This window comes from Copidosoma floridanum, unplaced genomic scaffold (genome assembly GCF_036245765.1).
Source record: "Copidosoma floridanum isolate Cflo_tuat_1 unplaced genomic scaffold, Cflo_Japanese_pri ptg000006l, whole genome shotgun sequence".
Classification (NCBI taxonomy): Eukaryota; Metazoa; Arthropoda; class Insecta; order Hymenoptera; family Encyrtidae; genus Copidosoma; species Copidosoma floridanum.
Window position 1 is genome coordinate 25,107,941 of NW_028321883.1, and position 23,978 is coordinate 25,131,918.

At 39.7% G+C, this 23,978-nt stretch overlaps 1 protein-coding gene across 1 annotated transcript in view; it reads right to left on the minus strand.

The window, feature by feature from the left end:
• Nucleotides 1-1,650: 1,650 nt before the first annotated feature.
• The window catches only part of LOC106640882 (very long chain fatty acid elongase 7), a 35,446-nt gene continuing 13,118 nt past the window's right edge, over nucleotides 1,651-23,978 (minus strand). Inside the window, exons 2-6 of the mRNA XM_014355064.3 lie at nucleotides 21,395-21,469; nucleotides 16,583-16,773; nucleotides 6,048-6,185; nucleotides 5,529-5,771; nucleotides 1,651-5,446 (exon numbers count right to left, since the gene is read on the minus strand). Of these exons, the coding sequence (XP_014210550.2) occupies nucleotides 5,027-5,446; nucleotides 5,529-5,771; nucleotides 6,048-6,185; nucleotides 16,583-16,773; nucleotides 21,395-21,455 (1,053 nt within the window). The 5' untranslated portion in view covers nucleotides 21,456-21,469 and the 3' untranslated portion in view covers nucleotides 1,651-5,026. The remainder of the gene's footprint in view (nucleotides 5,447-5,528; nucleotides 5,772-6,047; nucleotides 6,186-16,582; nucleotides 16,774-21,394; nucleotides 21,470-23,978) is intronic.

Genomic DNA, 23,978 nt, shown 5'->3' on the forward strand with positions numbered 1-23,978 from the left:
ATTCTAATTATATATATATTGCGAACTATTACTTTTGTCAAATTCACTGTATTCTTAATCCATTGTTATTAATTATGTTGATTAATTGTTATGTATCCTATTATTCTATTAATTATCTGTAAATTATTTGAGAACCATACGTGGTTATACCACAAGGTTTGAATAAAGAATTAATCTAATCTAATCTAATATTTTCGAATAAATAAAAAAAAAAATGTGACATCAATGTGTACACTACGACATTATCGCTGTATAAATTCGCAACGTGATCAAAAACAAGTGCTATTATTGCTTTTATTAATATCTTATGATTGAAAAAAACATACGAGTCGTAAACTATTTCCAACTCTCATGTGATCCACACAACAATGCCCAGCAATTCCCACGTCACGTGTACCATGTACAACAAATTTTCAAAGATAAATCCATGCATATACCTGTATGCACGTAGAAGCGATCAGACGACACTCGGATTTTGTAAGTCGATAATATACGTGCACGTTAAAACAAATGTACAAAAAAAATTTGACTGGTACCGAACCGTAGACGCGCTGCAACTAATCGCTGCGCTCCTTTGTGCACGACTCCCGAGAGATATGTTTGAATGATAAAAATTTTCGACAACGGATAACAATCAACACCTCCAGTCTAACCTTCAGGCGAAGAAAGCCGTGCAAGAATCATATAGGTACTTATCCTATCCGTATATAAGCTCGCATTGTTTCTTTTATGTATATTTGTTCACCCAATGTCCGTCAAATGTACTAAGTATATATACCTACGCGATCGAGAGAGAAAGTTTATATCTAATGGTCCATCTCTTGTAGCGGACAGATGGCAAGTACCGTACATTTATGGGTACATTGTAATACCAGCTCTGCGTATTGTGAGGCCACAGAGTTTGTTCTCATCACAGTTGTACTGTACGTTAAAGTACGTTTAAAAAAAAAACGATGAACTACTTAGTTGCGATGCCGCCGGGGCCATTCAAAGGGCCATTTCTTTTGATCGAACTGTTTTTTTTTTTTTTTTTTTTTTTTTTTTTTCGTTAATTAACTAGCGAATGCATAAAAATTGGTACGGCTCACGATTAACGCGTTTCACGTTCACTTAGTCCAAGGTGCACTTTAAGTTTCCAAAAAAAAAAAAAAAACTTCGTGCTCTTGACGTTTGACCAGATGTAAAAAGAGATGCGCTGAACTTTGCGAGCCGAAAACAAGGGGAAAAATGCACGCGCACTGTTTTTGCTTTTTTTTTCAAGAGTTTTACAGGAAAACCTCCGCGATGGCTACATGCCATGCACTTTAGGCCGCGTGTGTCTTTTAACGCAACGCTTTTTGCATGCGAGTGACTGACGCTTCGCGAGTGCTTCCCCCCCCCCCCCCCAAGTTGAAAAACTTTACCGAGAATGGCGTGTAAGTAGCTTTTGAATTGAGAAAAATTTAACGCTAAAATCCGTAGGGTGAAAATTCAGAAAAAATTATTCGATTCTTGGCGAATAAATGGAAATTGGGCGCAGGATGATGCGTATGAAAGCTCACTTCTTCGAGATCGAGACTGCTCGTGTTTTTTTTTTTTTTTTTTTTTTACTATCATTCAAAATTTTGTGTATAGATGGGTGCACTTTGAGTCAAATGAATACAAGGCTGCTAGAATTTTTTTTTTTTATTAATTTGTAAAAAAAGGTTGTTACATAGCATACGTATTATTTTCAACAATAAATAAATAAGAATTAAACAGAAAAAAGAAAGAGGGCATGGTTGACGATTAGCGAAAGAAGCAGATGCCTGGCTGAGAGACTCGTAGAATGAAGATTTCGCGTTATTTCGTCACAATATTGCGGGTAAATCCATGTGTGTATCAAAGTTTTCGTCACTACAACGTTTAGGGTTGTTTTTTTTTTTTTTTTTATTTTTTTTTTTTTTTTATTTTTTCAAGAGCGTTCGGTGAGAGTTTTCAGGAGGAATCAGTCATAGAAGTATGGGGATTGCAAAAAAATAATGAACGCTTCAGTCGACAGCTGCAATGTTGTACATCGTGTGACAAAACATTTTATTGAAACCCGACGCCTCAAAGTATCGTCAAAAACAATTTTCTGCGTACTTTCATATCGTATTTGTGGTTTAAACGGTGTACAATTAGTGAAAACATCAATAATCATGTATTAAACTTCATAGATTTTAAAATTAATACAAATTATCCGTAAAATTTTAAAATCTTCAACGCATATTTCGAGTCGACGTTAATTTGTCAACAAACGCCTTTCTATACATGGTGATTTTTGAAAAATGACTTCCAATGAACATTTCCAAGAACATATTATCAACAAATCACCGTAAAGTGTATTTACCTACTATTAATATTTGTTTTTTTTTCTCGTATCTTTGTTATCTTATGCACAAGTTGCACATACTCTTATATTTATAGATATCTTGTTTTGCATTAATTTTTTTTTTTTTTACTTTATGTAACTAGCGGTAACAGATTTTATAATGAGTGTCCACAACGACGTAAACGAAAAAAATCTTTATTCTTTGTCGTTAAGGTAATTGTCATCTCATCACATTTCTCTTTGTTGTGTTTACAGTTTATTGGAATGTGACAATATGAAAATTGCCACCACGACTCTTACGCTTATATATTTATACGACGTTGATCGACGATGATTTTCGTTTAGGAAATAAAATTTCATATACAATGACTCTCAGTATAAAGTTTTTTTTTCTTTAGCACGAGGAAGTTTAAAACAAATAAAATTGCAATGAAACATTTTTTAAAACAATCGACTTTTAGTTATTTATACACATAGTTCAATAAATGCTAGTCTTGATTGCTTTAAAACATCACTATTGTATTCAACAATTATTTATCGCGTACTCGTTTTTTTTGTCACAACTTTCGCGATGCATTTTGTTTTAAACAGATAAATATGTCATTAGCCACCAATAAAAACAGCTACTTTTGCAAGCAGCGTTTTTTTTAAACACTAATTATTGTACAAAATTGTAAAAAGTTGCACTTCACTACAAGCGCACCGTTTAAAAAATAATAATAAAAAGAAAAGTAGCTTAAAAATCACTTTTTTCATTTTTTGTTCACTTTGCATAATACAGACAAATTTTCAAAAGTCACACAAATCCAAGCAAAAAGCTACGTAGTCGACCCGATATTACTTACGTGGAAAAAAAAACAGTTCGAAAAATAAAAGAATTAAAATAATGAGAGAGCACTCACGTTTTTTTTTTTTTTATAAATTCTATTTTCTAGGACGACACCAAAGCTTACAGATTTTCTTTACTTCTTCAATTATCATTAAATTTACCTTATCATGTACCATCTGTATCTTTATGTTTATCGATGAACACATCCAGACCAAGCAGTAGATCAATCTTTCTTGCTTGAACCAACGCACATGCACAATGAGGCATTCGCGTTCCCTCAAGCATTTTTTTTTTTTTTTTTGTTCAATTTGTTCTATTTTCGCTCAACAAGCAGAGGATTAATGAACACACGTACTTACGACGAGAATATTTTCTTTGTATTTACGCACACGTAATATTTATCATAGCTAGCTCACGAAACTGGATGCGCACTCGGACAGGCACTCGCTGTTACAAAAACTTACTCGATGAAACAAATAACGATTAATCACTTTCCTATTGTTAAATAATGTACAGCACTTGAGATGTCAAGGTGCGGCTGATATTGCACACTTATTCAAAGTTTAATTTGTTGTCTCAACAGCTGATAACAATCCTTACATAACGTACTAAACTTTGAAAGGTGTAACCAACTCTTTTCATTTAAAACCTATAAATTTATATTATGATTAGAAGTTTAGTTTTTTTTTCGTCTAGTAACAATCACAAAAAAATATAAAATCGTACTTTTGAAAAGTAGTACCAATAATTTTGTGCTTTTTAAAAGACTTGTCGATTAATAATCAACCACGTATCATTAACTTACAACTTATAAGTATAGAAAAGAAATTGCATCTTAATCTAAAGATTAACGAAATTTCTTAAAACACAAATACTTTTTTTTTTTTTTTTTTTTTTTTTTTTTTTTTCGTTTAACACGCAGTACTTAAAAACTGTACAAATACAACGTTTTATAATTTACATGTCAACTTGTAAGTATTATCAGAATGACCTCGTTCAGTTTATAAAAAGTTTTAACCACCCTTATGTTAATTTAAAAATTTGTTTTCCATCTCAACGTCACTTCTATTTTAGTTAAAATAACGTTGATATCTCTATAGTTTGCCCAACAAATGTATCATTTTATCAATATATACATCTCAAGTTATGGGCAAAAGCACGCAATGAAATAAATAAAAGAAAAAAATATATATATTCTGCGGACGCATCTCCACGAATCCAGTAAGCTAACCAGCCGCACTCTCGACACCATAGCTTCGATCAACGATCATCACCAAATACTCGCTGATGTCTCCCGCATATAGTTAAAATGTCCCTCGCTATGTTATCCCCAAAACAATCATTCATTGTCGATAGATAAATATTTCGCAGTACAAACTATGCTTGATTACTTCTAGTTGCCAGAAATTGTCCGGCACAACGAGGAAACGCACGAACCAATTTGTCCTATACATATGCGTACTCGAAAACGACGACGACGACGACGACGATGACGACGTGAAAATGCATTCGGCGAAGTAACAACACCAATAAATAAACAAGACGATTCTCTTCGCGCACAGGCGTCTCTTGACACAGCACTCCAACGCGTTGGAATCACAAAAGAGAAAAAAAAAAAAAAAAAAAAAACTCACGACGGTAACAACGATACATCATACGGTACAACGACGCAAGAAGGAGTGATGCAAAAAGGATAAACAAGCCCCAAACGAGTCCTGGTGCACTTAATGCCTATGGGCACTACCCCTGTCGTCGACAGTGTCTCGATGCTGCTGCTGAGGCCGAGCACCCGCGACGTTAGAGGCCCTCCGTCGCCTGTTGTTGCCGCGTCGCCTCGTCGTAGCGAGCGCCGCCGACCCCGTGGATTAGGCGAGCTTCTTCTCGCTCGCGTTGTTGTTCGCCACGTAACCATTGTTCGTGCCGCTGCTGTAGCAACTGTTGTACTCCTTGGTGTAGATCGTCGCGTACGACGAGACGCCGTTCTGCCTGAGCTGTTTCACCGTCCCGTTGTTGCCGACCATCGTCGTCGTCGTCGCGCACTCGTCCTCCAAGACGGGCATGCACGCGCCGTTGTTGTTGTTGTTGTTTGTGTTGTTTTTACTACTGTTGGTGCGCGCGTGGCGCTTCTCCCCGCCGTCGCCCGTGTACTTGGCTTTGTAGAAGTCGGAGAAGAGCCCGAGGAACAGCAGACCGTGCAAGCCGATCCATATCATGAAGCTCCGCGGGTAGTCGCACTCGGTGAACAGCAGCTGGAACTGGTGGCTCATTATCATCACGAACTGAACCTGCGAGACGGAGAGACGTTTTTTTTTAAATTTTTTTATTTCATCACACTTGAGATGCTTGTATAGGGAAACAGTGACAAACCATTTGGAAGGTGGTGAGGTACTTTTTCCACCATATGTACTTTTGGTACTCGGGGCCCATGGCTGCGATCATGTAGTAAAAGTACATGATTATGTGGACGAAGGTGTTGAGCAGAGCGAAGAAGGTCGAGTGGCCGCCCGGGGCGAACTTTAGGCCCATCCAGACCGAGAAGGGCATTATACCGTGATGGATCACGTGGAGCGTCGAGACGTGCTGGTTCTTCTTGCGCAGGATGAAGAACAGCTACGGGAAACAGAGACATATTTTTTTACTTTTTTTTTTTTTTTTTCATTAAATTTGTAAAGGCGTGACTACTCGCTGTAGGTATATTATTAACTTTGAGACTTTGATCAATGATCGCAAGGGATGCTACAGGCAGGCGAGGGTGGAGGGAAATAATTGAGAGAGGAAGAAAAATGATGCTGTTTCGCCGAGTCATCGGAACCCTTGACGATTGAAATTTTTTTTTTTTTTTTTTTTTTTTTTCTTTTCGCACAACAATGGTGCAACTTGACTTACGGTGTCAAAGAACTCGGTGAACTTGCTGAAGTAGTACCACCAACAGGTCGCGGCCATGCGGATGGCCTGGGAGTTGTTCGAGTAGTCGACCGGCTGACATCGGAAGCTGTAGCCTCTCGCCCAGCCGCTCATCAAGTACTGAAAACATTACAAGAGCATTTGGTTGCGTGTTAATTTATTGCTATGTGGTTGGCTTAATTGTTAAAAATCTTTTTAGTTGTGAGTGAAAAAAAAAAAAAAAAAAAAATTGATGTATCATATAAACATGTAAACTAATGTAAAAGTATGTGCATCGTTGAGATATAAATTGGGTGTTTTTCCCGCTCTCTTTTCCCTGATTTTAATTTTGCTGGTCTCCGCAAAAATTCACAACAACAGTTAACGTTTATCAAAGTGGATTGGAACGGAAGATTGTACTGTTCGAGATCCGTACGCGTGCGGCTTTGAAATTCTTTACGTGAAATTAAGAATTAGGTAGAAACGTGATTAATATTTCCGATAGTCGCTTTTTAATGGAAAAAGTATAATAAGCTGTTGTGAATATTTCAAGACTTTTAATTCTAGATTTCGCTTTTACTCTTTGTCTTTTGTGTATAAATAAAAAATACAATGACGAAAGTTTTGAAGATTATAAAAAATTTGCAATTAATCGGCCTGCTTTGGACTGTAAGGTACTTTGTGTACAAGACTGTATGATCTGATTGACGTTTCATAAAAAAAAAAAAAACTCTTTTGAAGTAACCAAAAAAAATTCATGATCTACCTTCCATAGTTCAAACTAGTGAAAATCAATGCGTTGATATAGACAAATTGGAAAAAAAAATATATATATATTTACCCCTATATAGTTTTTTCCTATACTTCATATACTTAAATAAACTTGTATGGACACACGATAATTTAATTTAATTTATTACATGTACTTCGAAAGAGAATCTCGTAAAATACACGAGTACATAGTGGCAGAGCCCGAGGAGAAATGCCCTAGTGATGTATATAATGAGCGAGTTAAATTTCGTACCCATTGGCCAATTGGCTTTAATGACCCAACTACTTAAGATTGAAAAGGACCGGATCCACTTCCAAGCGAGCAGATCTGGAAATATCAGGTTTTCTCGATCATTCGCTCCGTCATGTATGCAAAAGTACACATACATACATATGCACGCGCATAACTCTGTACTTCTTTTTCTCCTTTCGAAAAGCATGAAAAAAAAAAAAAATTACTCTCGAAGAATCAACAAAGTCTACGCACGAGTCATCCGTGAGATATCTTTATATGAAGAAAAAAAAACACCCCGTTCGCGCCATTCGGTAGCGCAAAATCGCAACGCGCAAAGTTGCGAGACATTGAAATGCAAATCCCCGTGGCCGTCAAGCTCTCAATAAACACAGTGGACACAGCACCCGCGCGCTCAAGTACAGATACAATCGGATCTTTGAGCGAGTGGCATTTTTCTAGAAACACGCGCAATTAGCTTCGCGACACTTGATCCTTCGCACACATCCTCCGGCGAGTCGGCAAATTTGAATTTGAAATTGTCGCGCTCGAGGTGCAAAGTAACGAGTACAAACACCCGTCCCTCGTTCAATTCAATACGATTCGCTAATTTCATCCAAGTATATATATATATATTATACGCGCCTTTCCTGAATGCCGGCTTTGTCGCGAGCCCGCATTTTCCTCGTAAGTTGCGTGTAAAAAGCACACTTCCCACGGGCACTCGCGTCGATCGGCGCCACCGCTGGCCCGACGACAAAAACCTCTCGAGGCCTCGCTCAGCCTAAAAAACATTTCCGCGGCTGCACCTTTGCACATATATATATTTACACATAGGGTATAACGCGCACGTATACAATCCAACAAAGGACAAAGAGGAAGCTGCAAGGACACCTCCGGTTCAGCAGCGTCCCCACCAAGGGCTGTTCTGGAAATGCTCCAGGATAACTACACCGCGCGGTTAAGTATGAAGCTCCAAGGTGTTGGCAATGGAGAGGATATCTATACAAAATATACTCCTAGCTCTCTCGGTGCTGGAAAACCTGGTGTACTCTCCCTGAACCTGTCGTTGGAAAGGCGCGACTTATATATACTCTCTGGGGCACATACCAGGCGTTATCCTTTTCTGGCCAGTCTTATCCGAGCGACTGCGCTCTTATCGAGAATCGATATATTTTTACACCACTTGCATTATATATACTCTGAGAGCGACGCGTGTTAGCTGCAACGCGTCGATGGTTGGATGAAAACAAAAAAAAAGAAAAGAAAAGAAAAAGGTAATTGAGATTTGAGTCGAAGAAAGAGCTGAAAATTTGTTTTCTTCTTCGGCATTGTATTGGCAATCCTTTCATTTTATACGCAACATAAACACGTTACAGCTGATTTATGAGGATATTGCGAAACGATTAACGAATCGTTGACAAATAGATAATCCTCCCAGCAATCCTGATGTATGTAAAAATATAATTTGTTACCCGTAAATTTACTCATCGTGTGAATAAATAAAATAACAGTCCCGACACCACATAAGTAAGGAAAAAAAATAGCAATCTAACTATTTATCATTGATACTCGAGCCCTTGTGCGATACTCTGTGAATTGGAAAAGAGAGACACATCAAACGTACCTATAGATCGGTATACGGAGAGAGTGCGGGTGGATCGAAGGCTTCGCGTGGAGAAACGAGTTTAAAGGGAGTTTAATCCAGCTGGCGATGATTGAACTCTGCGATTAGATTATTACCTTTCCGTACGTATATATAGACTCGTAGCGCGTGTATATACATACACATATACAGGCTTGTACATCTGGTGATGAATGTCTATCGTTGGAACTAAAGTATACTATTATGCACATGAGGAAACCATCGACCGATCGTCACTTTGACAATTGCTCGTTTTTTTACGCAATACCAAGTACGTGATTCACAAATTTTACAGTCGTAATGAACGTGTCATAGTTTGAGAGAAAAAAAAAAAAAAAAACACAACTAGTCACGAGCATCGCTTCAGTTTTATTGATTACAAATAAACCTCCTTTGTCTATACAGTACACCTACGCGTACACTTACGCCACTAGGCAGTCGGAGGAACGTTTTGTTTTGTTTTTTTTTTTTACACCGATGCGCTGCTGGGCCGTATAAAACGAGAAACAGTGCCAGTAAAAGCAGCCCCTGCGCCCCCCACATGTATACATGCATCCACCTAATTAACGATTTGATGTTGTACACGGATAATGCACATGCAAGGGGGGGGGTGGAAGGGACAACGGTATATAGCCAGCCCAACTTCCTGATGTATATGTATGGTTACACGAGTAATTCCACTAAAAATGTGTCGTTCCGTGCTTGTTGTACAAATCGAGTGCTGGATACTGGTTGAAAATTAAAAGTAATTACCAGTTTGAACATTTTTACGTGCAATTCGAGCTTACGCTCTTTACGTTTCTTCCAACGTTGTTCCATTCGAACATCCATTTATGGCATAAGCCTGAGTTTTATATAGTTTTTCCATACAAATATTTATTCAATGAGTCACAATTGAAAAACGGCCCAAGTAACGCGTGTGTCAATCAACTACAACTTAACGATATATATATATATATATATATATATATATATATATATATATATATATATATATATATATATTTTTCATGTAATGACTCATATATATACGATCCCTTTCCTCCCCCCGTAGGTATACCTGCGAGGGTAAAATCGACCGAAAGGTGTAATTTGCCGAAGGGCTTATACTTACGTCGATACACCTACAACTACATAATATATACACGGAGGTACACTATACAGTAGCCACACACGCGTCGTCTTCACCCACCCCCGCAAAATGGCCTTTTTCTCTGTACACAACATACGTACAGGTACAAAACAAGTACGTGTCGTGTGGCACGCGAGCTTCGACAAAGGATCATTATCCCTTCGCGACGAGCTACACCCTTATACCCTCCCATACAAAATTATTCAACAATTGGCTTACTCCCAAGTACATATACACGTGCATTGGCAGAGCTCGACGTCATCCGAACTCGGATTACTTATCGCGCTGATGAGCTGCAAGTAACGCCAATACACCGCCGATGCGTCAGTCCAGTGAGTGTTTGCTCTCTCGCAGAGGTGTGTTTTGCAAATAACAATGACGACGACGATGCGCTGCTCGCGGAGTAGTATGTACACTCGACTCGCGCGCACATATTATATCATACGCGATTCCTGTAACACCTGATGCACACACTCGGACATTTTGCAAAAAAAAAAAAAAAAAGAAAGAAAAAGAAAAAAAAAAAACATGCACACGTTTAAAAATAACCGTTGCTTCATTTTCTCGATAAGCTCGGGCTTGTGTTCTCGCGTAGTAAGTATATGAATGCTTTACCGCGCTTACGCGCTCTTGTTCGCCTACTCTTTTTTTTTTTTCTCCAGTCGACGACAAGCGTTTAGCTACCGCATGTTTTACGAATATGGCAAAAAAAAACGAGGTATAATTATCCCACCCATCAACTCATCGCCAATTTTGACCAGAGAGAGATCGATTTATCATTCGATGGTAGGCTCGCGCGATATTTATTTAATTTTTCCCGTATATACTCGCGAGTGGTAGACGCTTGTAACGTGCACCCATAGGAGTATCAAGTGTTTTCTCCTGTCGAGAAATCAGAGCTCGTTTAGTAACCTTTTGTTTTCATTATCATATTAATGATTGTTATGAACCAACCGCCGGTGGTGTTTTCTTTTATTACGTTACATAAAGTATTTTGCAAGCAAAAAGGAAGCCGTCGTGTTGGGTTTGGGTCAGGGGTGCCTTCTGTTATGATTTGCCAGCCGCGCTTTGCTACGTATATTGTAAAATTTGCATTTATTGCAATACGATTTCAATATCACCGGCACGTGGCACGTGTGTGTGTGTATTTGTGTGTGTGTGTGTACATACGCAAGCTGGCAGGTAGGCTGAATAATAGTTGCGCGTGTGTGTGCGAGTCCGCTGCAACGTATGGTAAATGTATACGTGTATACACAAGCGAGACAAAAATTTCTCCACGCGCGCTTACACACATATTTGTTGGTTGAACTTGTGCAACCTTGCACGCAATGCGAATATTTTTTTTTTGTTCATTATTATTGTTATGTTCTTATAATTATGAAAGAGGATTTTACCGTTCAAAACACGAGTGAGCAAATGATGTTTCGATTGATAACCGAGTAAAGGGAGAAAAACATGCGAGAGAAATACCTGGGTATGTGTACACAATTGTTTTGTCTAAATTCAAGGAGCTTACATTTTTTTCTTATGACTTACAAGTGCCTATGTATTATATGAGAAAAAAAAAAAAAAAAAAAAAAAAGTTTCAATCGCCATACGCGGGGAACATCATACATTATACAGTCATCGCATAAAATTGTAGTAAACGACCTTCCGCTAGGCTATAACGGAGTATCAATGCTTTATATATACCTACATCAAGTCCCAACAGAAATAGAAAGTAGTTAATAATATTGTGCCGGATCGAGTTTACAAATGTATTAGGTATATATAAGAAAAAAAAATATACGTATCTCTCTCTTACTGTTACAGTTAAATAATAACTTGTATACGTATAGAATGCAATAATTAACGTCATTTTATTATTACTGGTTTTCCACTCCCAACTTCATTCGGGTGTATTACAACCACAAAAAGGATATCGGAGGTACTGCACAAAGAGATAATATTATATATCGTTAATGGTATTCCGGCAAGGCGTTATAGTTCTCAGCGTAGACACACTGTGCGGGTACAAAACGTTGAACAATAACGCACCCCGAGTCGGCAAACCGCAAATGTAAAATTAACATTTTCACCTATATATGCCTGCACGTATACAAACTACACACTATACCGCAACTCTGTGCAACGGCAAACATTTGAACCTCTCCTATTCTCGTTTAGCACTCGCTTCCGAATCGATCGTGTCCCATATATATACGAATTTAATTTAAATTAAATGAAACGAGATGGATAAGGGATGTACACGTATAGGGAGTCGATGGTGGGTGTCGCGTGGATGACGTCTTCCTCCGACGTGGATATACACTGTAGCTTTAGCTGAACGTAACGATGCCACGCTGCCTCCGGCTGATACCCAAGGCTCGACACCTCGTCACGTATAGGTTCGATAAGTACATTGATTGAGTTTCCGAAACTTTTGCGACCCGACTGGCTGTTTTCTCGTGCACCACTCGGTTGACTTATCGGTGCGCGGAATCTGTGATAATAATAATGGTTGTTATCGTTACTACATCATCGTCGCGCCGGCTCTTTTTTGTTTTTTTAATCGTGTCGTGGAGCCTATATAGAACTTGGTTCCCGAGAGATCCAGATCGATTCTGTTTATCCAAGCTTTTGTGTTTTGCCGACTAACGCGCAATCGATCGTACACCTATACTGTAAAGCCGGTGTCGATACGAGCTCTATACGTGTAAGGATACCGGGATCGGTTTGACCCTTGGCGAAATTTTTTTCGTTTATGAACTTTGGTAAAATTTCAACTGCACTATGGCTGTTGAAATGAAACATTTTTGCATAGCTAGGACTAATTGGCGTTTGAAGCGCATTCCATGTGTACGTTAACGACATAAGTAAGAAACAATTACACCCCACGACAATTAGCCGAAGCGACGTGGCCTTGTGTGTTGTCTTTGGTGCAGATACATGAACGATACGTCTCGAAGCTGGTTGGTGTACTTATATGAATTTTTTTTCTTCCCCTTAACGTTTAACACACCTCGGGTGGTGAAGAAAGGGTTGGGTCTTCGAGCTCTTTATACTTTCACTCGTGGTGTTTATACAAATTTACACCTTATTCTCGCCAAGAAGTGCAAGGTTTCTTCGCGCTTTAAAATTAATGGTGCGAAAGGCGCTCCGCCATCAAAAAAAAAAAAAAAAAATACTAGAAGGTACTTTAATATTGTGTCTTGTTAAAAAATGTTCATTTATCTCACACTTTTGATTAGTTTACGGGAATTGAATGAAATGAAGAAATCCCGCAAACCTAAAAACATAATACAAATGCACCACGTTTCCTTTTTCCTATATACACGTATATGAACAAACTACGAATCATTGTCATCGTCAAAATTTAGCGACATTTTATAAGAGAAAAAAAAAAAGCAAAAAACCTGAATGAAACGTCCAGCAGCTCATTTACTCAAGTCCATTTGCATCGTATACGAAACGAGAGTACAAAATCTTCATTGAAAAAAAGAGTCAGATCGTCGGGTGGGAAAGCTCGTCCGGCAAAAAGAAAGAGCCCACGATCGATGAAAGTGGGTCCATTCCTGTTTACTTGACCGTCAAATCCTCGGCGAGTTTCCTTCGACGCTGTGACGCCTAAAGGGATTAAAAAAAACAGGAGCCACGAAAAAAGGGTCTGTCAAAGTTGCCCTCGAAACTAAATGTATGGATCGCGATGTACTACAAACTGCTGGTAACGTATATAAGTAAGAAAGAGAGCCGACGGTCTGGAATATAATTAACCGTATGTAGGTACCTATGTACGCCACCGAAATACTAATCGTGCACCGAATGCGCGTCGGCATTCCGCTAAATACCAGCTGTCCGCGTACGGGCCTGTAACTATATGGGTCGATACACGCTCTCGCACGTATATATATTTATTGGGTCAGTGAAAATTAAACGTTTACCAGTGATGATAGCTTTTTTTTTTTTATTTTTTTCTTGCTCACACACTAAAACATACATATGTGCGTCTGGTTCGCGTGTCTGGACCGTATGATGTAACGCGTGTGAAAAAATAAAAAAATGTTTTTTCTCTCCACTCCCTCGACGTCGAGAGAAGCACGAAAATAGGCCAGACGAACGATTTAACTTGTTTTTCGCTCGGCCGACCGCCGCGGGTATAGGCAGGTAGGTATTTCCCTCTTTTAACGCGCTCGTTATGTAAGTTACGCGTGCGTTTGCTCCGCGCGCGGGGATGATGCAAAAACGAGTTATCGATTACACTGTTTAATTCATCGATTCCAGGAGTCGGCGTGTTTCATATGCACAACGACCCATTCATTCGCTTGCGCGTGTCCTGTATATACGTTACCATTCCTGGTCTAGTATACATTACACGCGTATATATAGGGACAATAGCGTGCGTCTCGCTCAACCGTATCACCAATGTACAGTATAAGAAACAATTACCTTATATACTCTAGGTACCTTACATGTATGTATAATATACGTATGGCGATCGATTGTACTTTATTTGCGCTTCGATTGTAGAGAAGGTATACGTGATAATTTATGAGTAGGGAATCGACCAGATTTATATATCGAGCTTGTACTTGCGTGAAAAAACAAAAGAAAAGACCGAGAACGCAGGTATATGGTGTATATATATCAAAGAAGGAAGAAAAATGCAAAACCTGAGTGCGTTGTTTCTTGGACGTATAGGTATGTGTATAAGTATATACGTTGCGAGAAGAGGCTACTGTGCGGGTTCATTGTTCACTTTCTTCTCGCCGCCACTGAATGCGTGCCATACATTGGAAGGAAAAAAAACAACGCTCAAGGTAAATTTGATGACACGATTTGTGGTTGGTATGTTCTATTATTTTTTTATTTTTTTTTTTTTTCATCGTCATCGTCCTCGTCACGGTCTCGATTAGGTAATGTACGAGCAATTTTTCTTTTGTCAATAGTACAAATGCGAGTCACCGTACGAGTGTAACAATCGAGAGTCTCTTTTGTATGTAAGAGCACAAGGGATAAGTTACACCAATGTGCCCGCAGAGACTCGATCTTTATTTTTTACAACATTTTACTACATCACGTTAAATTTGTATGTAGCGGTAAATCCGAGGGATCTTGCGGTATACGATCTCGGGACTTTTTTGCGAATCGCGCGAAAACACGCAGATTTCATTATCATGTAAATTAGGCGATTCTCGATATATTTCTTGTGAAGAATGAAGCTTTTTATTTTATACACAGCGCGTCGGAAGCAGCTTTCACATGAATATTTCATTCATTATTATTTTCAAGGGAACCGTAATTAAAAAGAAAAAAAAAAAAAAAAATTTGCACACATATATGCACACACGCGACATAGGTACTCGTGCCTCTACTCAACCATTACGGTAATGATGTCTTTTGAAGGGCCACCCTGTAAGGGCGTGCGTTTGGCTTGGCTTAAATGCAGCTTTGCGTCGAGAGCAAATACTTAGCGACGAGCAAACTCATCAAGACAAAGTACCCATACACTCTATCTGCGAAAAACATTACAAACATTGGGTAATATTAATTATGGTTTCGTTTTTTTTTTTTTTTTTTAAATTAAAAATATAAAAAATTGTCAATGTACATGTCGGATTTATCCAATTGAAATTAGCGTTTCATCTACACGCGCTTACTCATCGCACCATCAGCGTAACTGAGCCGTTTATTCGAGGTTCGCGTGTCTTACATTCTCACGCACGTCCACTGTCTGTATTACGGAAATATGTTTTTTTTTTCCCTCCATACACAAATTACGGTATTCGCATCATCAAAATATAAGAAAAAAAAAAAAAATTCACGCAAGAGACCCGCGCTGTCATTACTATGGAAAAAAAAACCGAGTGTGCGTGCCGGTTAGCAAGCGTTAGAGGAGGAGCAATTATTCACGATTAATCATCTCAAGAGAGTCAGCGGGGCGCCATAAAATCGTGTACTTTTTTCGACGAGACAAGGACGGTGTGGGTGGACATAGGAAAGTAGAATGCATGACAAGGGGAAAAAAAGTCGCGGTTTTTTTCTTTCTTCCAAGTCGGACTGAATGTATAATACTTGTGTACGAACGGAAAATATTTTTGGATGACCATTTTTTTTTTTACCACCTGTCCCCATAACATTACATGTACTTACAATACTCGTTGGTCGACGTACGTCAAGAGTACGATAATTAGTTAACGATGAAAATTTTGTTAAAACTCATGATTTGTTGCAATTTTACAAAATTAGTTGAGCGGTGACTGATTTCAACACGACTGACGCATCGAAACTGTAAAAATCGTGTATTGCGACACGTTTGGAGATCGGGTCGGCAGTTCCCTTGCGTCAAAGTACCAACGGCAAAAAAAAAACAAACATATTTATCAATTTACATAAATACAATTTAATGTAATAGACGCGCACGGGGATCTTGGAGTCATTAATTTATATGACATTTGTACACGTATGTCAATTAATTCCCGCGGTGATGTATGTATATATACAATATATGATGTAGGAGCACCCACCGTCGAGGTGTGCATGGCTGGAAAGAAACTTTCACATCCGCGTCACAAAAATAACCGATCGAAAAAACCGGCCTCGCTCTCGCGCGCAAGCGGCGATCGGAATTTATTAATTAGCATCGCGCGGTGTGGCCCAACAACGAATCAAACCCCGGCTTAGAAAACAAGCCCGTTTGGAAATCCAAAGGTTTTCGTCAGTATACGACTTTTGGATGATTTGTATTTATTTTTTGTTGTTTTTCGACAATAGCGCCTTACCTCGTAAAATATCCACGTGGAGAAGACGGTCTGCGCGAGGTTGTAGAATATGAGGATGCGCCTGAGGTTGAAGGGCTTCCTGTTCTCCATTATCCTCGGGCCGAGCACCTTGCTGAAGTAGGCGTAGGACAGGCAGATGAAGACCGTCGGGAAGGGCGAGCTCATCATCGCCCACTCGCGCACCCTCGGATCTGCAATCACACAATTTTTCTCAAAATCTTCTTTTGATGGTTGTCGGGAAGTTTCGCACGTTTTATGTATAGATTATAGCTCTATGGATTCAATGATGTGGTTTAAAAAAATTGCACCAATGCCACGTAAAAATTACACAACAGCGGACTCATCGCATTAACTATATTTCACGTAACACTCCAAAAAAAAAAAAAAAGACTTTTACCAAATAAATTTATTCTTTATTGCACACAATGGGTACCATATATTATATGTGCTCTTGAGTTAGTATATCGCCACTCTCTTTTACAACTAATTCGAATTTAAAGAGCGTAGCCGATAAAAAAAAAAAAAAAAAAAAAAAGAAAACTCGTACGATACACAAAAATGGCCCAATAAACAATAATTTATCGCACCTCGCACAATGTCTTAATTGCACCGAGCGGCCACATAATACTCCCATATCCTGTCTGCAGATACGTGGGCGCAGGGCACTGCTATCGCCGGCCTCTGTTATCGAGTCGCTGTATTGTGTAACTGGAGCGCTCGGCTTTTTTTTTTCTCCTCCATGCGTCGAGGAACTATTACGATACTTTTCACCGGCGTGACTGCAATTTATTCTCGCTCGAACGAAAAAAAAAAGTTTTCTTTTTACAGACTCTGGTAACAAAAGAACCTGACGTGTCGGTCATTATCCCGCGTGACGGGACTTTTTTTTCTTCATGTATATGCAGGTGGTTTTGCGTGAAATAAATTTTTTGGACGCGCATTGTGGTATTGTGGGTCAGTTCGAAATAAAAAAAAAAAAAAACTTGCGCATCAATCTCCCCCCAAGCTTCTGTTGAATATTAATTTGATGTTCCTTTCGACGGACGAGTCAATTAGCGGTATCCAGATGAATCCAATCAAACGTACCGATACGTTTTGACTGGGCGCCGAGAGCGATTACGAGGGTCAACGATCGTTGGGGTAGGAAATGAAAAAAAAAAAAAAAAAAAGAGAGAGAGCATTAAAATTTATGATCTCTCGAGCGCGGGTGGGAGGATAAGGTGGCTCGAAATATTTTAATCGCGATTAATTGCAGGATGAATAAAAGATGGGCCTCTCTCGGCGCGACGAGCAGCGCCATTTCCATATCTGAATTAGCATTGAAAACACGCGGAAATATATCCTTTTGGGGTACACACCGCATTTTTCGTACACCAGCGGACTCGATGGACCACCGTCGCCTTACCCATAATTTCGCCTACCCCAAATACTTTTGGAAAAAAATTAAAAATTGGGGATCCGACTCTCTCTACTGCTTATAAAAAAAAAAAAAAAAAACTGCCAACGTCAACTCGCAAATTCTCAAGCAGCCCTCCCACGTACCGTGTACACAGAAGAGCCAAACCTGTATATATATTGTATACGTGTCCACACAAAGTGAGTACAGCACCGAAAAGTCTATACGAACGTGCCGCCCATACGCGAGAAAGCTCCTTCTCTCGGGTGATGTATACGTACACGGACCAAAGGCAAGGGTGTCACGAGCCTCTTCCCTCCGTTATCGCCGGCTCAGCAGCTAACTCTCACCGCGACTTGAAGAAGAAAAAAAAAAGGGTCAACGCGCCGGGCGAGCTTTTCTCTCCTTCCCCGGGGAGAGCTTAAACGAGCCACTTTTCTTCCCTTCCTCGCGAGTTAAACTTGCTATAAAGCTCGAGCTTGAGGGTTGGAGGGGGGGGGGGTGTAGAAAAAGAGAGAATAGGCGTGAAGGGGAGTAGGCTCTCGTGTGTCGGACTTGACGCGGCAGCCAACTGGAAATTATTACGTAAGCGCGGCTAAGCGTGTGTCGCGATGCTCACAACACTTTCCCTCTATATACACGTAGGTGATGGCATTATCGCACGGCATTGTTGTTTTGCACTCGTTTAACCCTCATGCAGGGTACTTAATACACGCGCTTGCGCCGCACACAAACGCACCTCCATCCAGGTATACGAAGGACGTTACTTGCGCGTCGGTTGTTATACCTCTATACATGTTGATGCCACATATACATATATATGTACATATATGGGTAAGTTGGCGCGCATAATGCATCATCATCATCGTGCGCGTATCATGTATAGAGAGCTATTATACCGGGAGACCTTAATTCGCGCGCCGGTGCATCGGACGAGAAGCGCTAGGATAAAGGACAAGTGCATCTTTACCGTGTAAGGGCGTATATACGCGTTTTTAATCATCATCATCGTCTCTTTTCAATTGATATTTGAAAAAAATTAAAAACTGTCATATAATGTTATCGCAAACGGTTACAAGTTACATTGCCATGAAAATAAGTGACATTATGTGCTTGAAAATGAAAAAAAATTGCAAATAATTAGAGTAACGAGACGCGCTCGCTTAGTAGTTGTATACGTGCTCGTATAGTTTCAGGTAATGGGAGCGTGTGGCAGTATAAAAGCCCGGGCGAAGAGAAGACCGGAAGCGCAATAAAAAAAAAAAAAAAAAAGAGAAAAAGTCCGCAAGGAATCCGGATGAACCGAGAGCGCGGTCTATTAGCATGGTAATAAAAGTGCCTAATAGTGCGGGGCGCGTGGATTTGTCGGGGTTTTCCTTGGAGATTCGCGTCGGAGGCGGAGAAAACAATTTATTTTGCTTCGAAAGTAAACCGATGCTCCTCTTGATTAGCCTTAACTTTTCCCGGTGCTATGTGGGTGACGATCAGGGACGTACATATTTTACATAATAGCCGGCAAGAGGGAGGGTGTGTCACGCAGAGATTCGATCAATTGAGCTCGTGGTGGTGCAAGTTGTCGTCTATACCGCCACTTTGGAACTTTGTTCTCTCAAGGTATTCGGAAGGATAAGCATATCCCTCTTTTTTTTTTTTTTCATCGCGTTACTGTCGCACCGTTTTATCCTCTTTCATCCCTCATTATTACAGCGTTGTTTCCTCTACACATTTATATTCGAGACACCGATACCCCGATACCGTTTTACACAAGAGAAAAAAAATTTACCATATACACCATGCAAAATGATCGGAAGCATTTTTATAATCTTTATAAAATCTATAGTTGTTAAATCAAATAGCATGCGGGGCACCTGACCCAATATACGCGTACTTATGAGCAAAAAAGAGAAACAAGGAGGAGCACCCGCAAGGTCAGTCACAGCCACACACACCCTCCTGAGCAACAGCTCGATGAAGGAGAAAATAAAAAAGAGGCTTGTAAGTGATCGGTAAATGCGCGCACGGTAAACCTAACTGCGGAGGAGACACGCGAAAGAGGAAAGCGATGGGCGGTGAGCAAACAAAAGAAATAAGAGAGAAGAATACAAGTGTTAATACGCGCTTAATACTATGTCGCAACGATGTATAGTATCGGACCGGCTGCGCGGCACCTTGTGCGAAACAATACACGAGTGCGAGCTATACTTTTACACGCCGTGCATGTGAAACGATGCGCGTTGGTGTGTATCCCCCCGAAATTATTTCCGCTTGTCCCATCGGAACTGTTGCAGGGGGTGGCACATTCTGGACGAATTGGTCATTGCTTGTTTTTTTTTTCGTCTTTAATCGGCAAAAGAGAGGAGCGAGCGAGCGAGAAACCGGCCCATATTACTCCCAACTCCAGCGTATATAATATACAGTATGGGAGCAGCTATGTACAGTGGCAGTAGATGTATACATAACAGTCAAGTCGAGCGGCAAATTACTTTTCTCAATTTGAGAGCTTGCGCCCAACGGCCAACTGGGCCATGTTTCCTGCTCTCGCTCTTTCCGATGCTGTGCAGTTTTTTTTCCCCCTCTTCTGACTTTATTCGCTTAATTGAGTTGACAAATATTGCGCGCTCGATGCGATACTATACGTGTCCCATTGATTGGCGTATTGTAGCGAGTTTTGGCACCGCGCCAAAGTGGACTCTTTGAACGATAGTACATAGGTATTACACTTATATATATATATATTTTTCTACAAATGATGTTTTGACGTTACAAAAAAACGAAAAGGGAGATAACAAGCTTCAAAAGTGACGCTGTTGTTAGGGTAAAAGCACGTCTCATATACAGAAGACGTGTACGTTTCGTATGGGATAAAACAAAAAGTGAAAGAGTCTCCTAGCCGTATCAATAATAATCGCAGATGGATACTGCATAAGGAGAGAGAGAGAGGAGGTATTGCGCAAAAATAAACACACACGAGAGCACGCACGGCAAACGGAATGAATTTATGTAAGATCATTGGGGAGAAAAAAAAAATATTATCAGTGTCAGTAAAACAACCACTCTCGCAAAGTCTCGGATGGAGAAATCCCGAAGGATGGTTGTTATAGCGTATACATCCAAAAGTCGCGGAGCATTATAGAACGCGACGACGCTGAGTATATGTCGCATGTCGATGTAGGCCAGCTATATAATCCATTGTGTCGCGCGCGTTCACCTTTCGCGTGTGATGGGTGTAACAAATTGGGCATATTTTTTTATTTCGCGTGTATATTTATATATACGGAACTTACCGAGTTTTCTTTCATAAATTTATTCACACGAGACAATAATTGTATATTGTAGAGGGTCAGTGGTGATTTTTTCGGTATCGTTATTTTGTACACATACAAGTTACCAGATACAGGAGACGTAGTAGGACTTACCGGACTTGTTGTCCATCATGTCCCTGTAGCCGGTAACCAGCGTCGCTACTATGCTCGTCATGCTGGCTTATATATCTGAAACAAAAAAGATAAAAGCGTAGATGTAAGTAGTTATATCAACTGCTACAAATAAAATTTTGGCTATAAACAATGAATTTCTGCATGAATGAAATAACGAAACGTCTGTAATACAAGTTTAGGAGAAAAATGCGTTTTTTTTATCGCTCGAGTTTTGAGTTAGGTGTTTTGTTTTCTCTTTCCCTCCCAACCGAGCACTAGTACTCGCGAGTCAAAACGCGATATGATAAGAGGAAAAAAAAAGGCTTCGTTGAGCAACGCGAAATCCGAAAGTTGCGTCTTTGCTAATTGTTTACGTAAACCTTGTGCGTTTTGCCCTGCAGACGATATTACGTGAACAATGTGTGTGCGTGTGTACAGCCACACCATAAATGATGATGTAGAAAGTTGTTGAGTTCTTCTCTCTTCGTAATATATTTATTGTACAATTTACTTTTAATTTTAATTTTTTTTCTATTCTTTTCCCGCTACCGCGACAAAAACAAGTACACTGTATACGCGCGTACGTTTAAAAATAGCTTTCGCGAGCCTCGAACAGGGTACGACCGCGCGAGGAGTAGGAGGTACATTTGAGACTCAGTTCTAAAAAAGAATATGCCCAAGCACGCTCGTTTTTCCGAATATCCGAAAAACCTCGCGAAAAAACTGTGGTACAATCGTTATTTGTAAAAAATGGAGTTTGTCAAAAACATAATGGATAAAGTGTCAAAAATATAGACGTCAAAAAGTATGGATATATTATATTTCATCGTTGGTCGTTATTGTCCAGGTGTGGACGAAACTAAATCTAAATAAAGGTAACAAAGGAACAAATTCACAGGTATTGTCTGTAAAAATCACGCGTAGATCGTCCATATAAGAGTTAATATATTTAGTTTGAGGTTCGTATACTTGATATGACTGGGGTTTTGGGTTTTTCTTTCAATTTTCCAACCATCAGCCAAGCGATGCATGCAAACCTTACATTTTCACGAGCGCTAGTCGTTGATCACGAGAGTGACGTGCACACAAAAACGCTCTTTCCGTCCAACTCTTTTTGCCCCCGATGCTTACAATATCCAACCAAGCGAGAAATAAAAATAGCTTCGGAAGAGTACACTCATGGTTGCGATCAGAAAAATTTCTCGCTAGACGAGCTTGATTTCATCTTGCAGCGATGGTGGATATCGCAGCACTTGGGCGCAATAACTTGTATCCAATTTTATGAGCACAATATATTAATACACCCTCACACCAGCCGTGTCTATGGATCATCTTAAAAAAAAAAAAAAAAAAAAAAAAAAAAAAAAAAAAAAAAAAAAAAAAAAAAAAAAAAAAAAAAAAAAACGGTGGGTATAATAAAAGTAGCAAAAACAGCGGCCTGACAAGTGCCCCTATGATATATATATATAAGGTTCGGGAGGGGTTCCGAGGAGGATCCAGTATAGAAGCGCAATCGGAGTTTTGGCAGGGAGCGAGACGTCGCTGCAGAGGCTTAATTAACGCCTCGGAGGAAATGTTTTCCCTGCGTTATATACGCGAGACAACCTTTGTAATATATTGGCTCTTTTATAATTGGGGAAGATGAAGAAGACGAAGAATAGAGAGAGAGAGAGAGATCGGATCGCGTTGGGGGGGGGGCTTTCTTGGCAGTGATTTCTTGTTCGTAATCGGAATTTATTTCCCTACTCATCTTGCAGATTATAGAGTCGCTCTTTGAGACGTGATGTCATCATTATTTGTCATAGCAGAGAAATTTCATGGATGCGCGCAGTTTTAATCTTCGGATTGCGCGTTGATTCGACTGAAAGCTCGTTTCGCGCATCTACATGTATAAAAAGCTCGGGTATGACATTCTTGACGAATCGTCGGAAATTGTCTTCCTCCGTTACCATGTACTGTCAACTACCCCGCTAATTGACACAAAGGTTTTTTTTTTTTTTTTTTTCAACCGTAAGTACTTGGAAGGTTTCTCTCGGTGTTATATATACGTATAAGTACACATCGAATATAAAACTCCAGCCTGTGGATAAATAAATTAATCTGAACCTAAATCTATAATTAGAAAGATAAAAGATACAGGTGGTGGGGTTGAGGGAGGGTATATATATGTGGAGTATCTCGAGGCAGTACCTATATATATACATACACGCACTTTTCGCTGCCGTGAAGTTGTATCGTTAATTGCGAAACGAAAAATATCAGCCCGAGCATGTGAAAATTTCATTTATTTATTTTTTGTTAACATTGTTATGGTGCCAAATCAATGAAAAAAATTATAGGCCAACCGTATATGTATACGTACCGATTTAATAATTACGGATGAAGCGCAAGAGGGAGAGGTGACGAGAAAAAGAGCAAGAGCAGAGGGGAGCGAAATGAAATAAAAGCACAGCTATACACCAAAGGGGGGGAGGGTTGATACCGTTCCACAATGGCTCGAAGGAATTAAGCAATTAATTTTTCACAAAAAGCAGTGCGGCACGACGAGGTTTAGTTCGAGGAGCGAGGGAGAGCCGCGATGGGG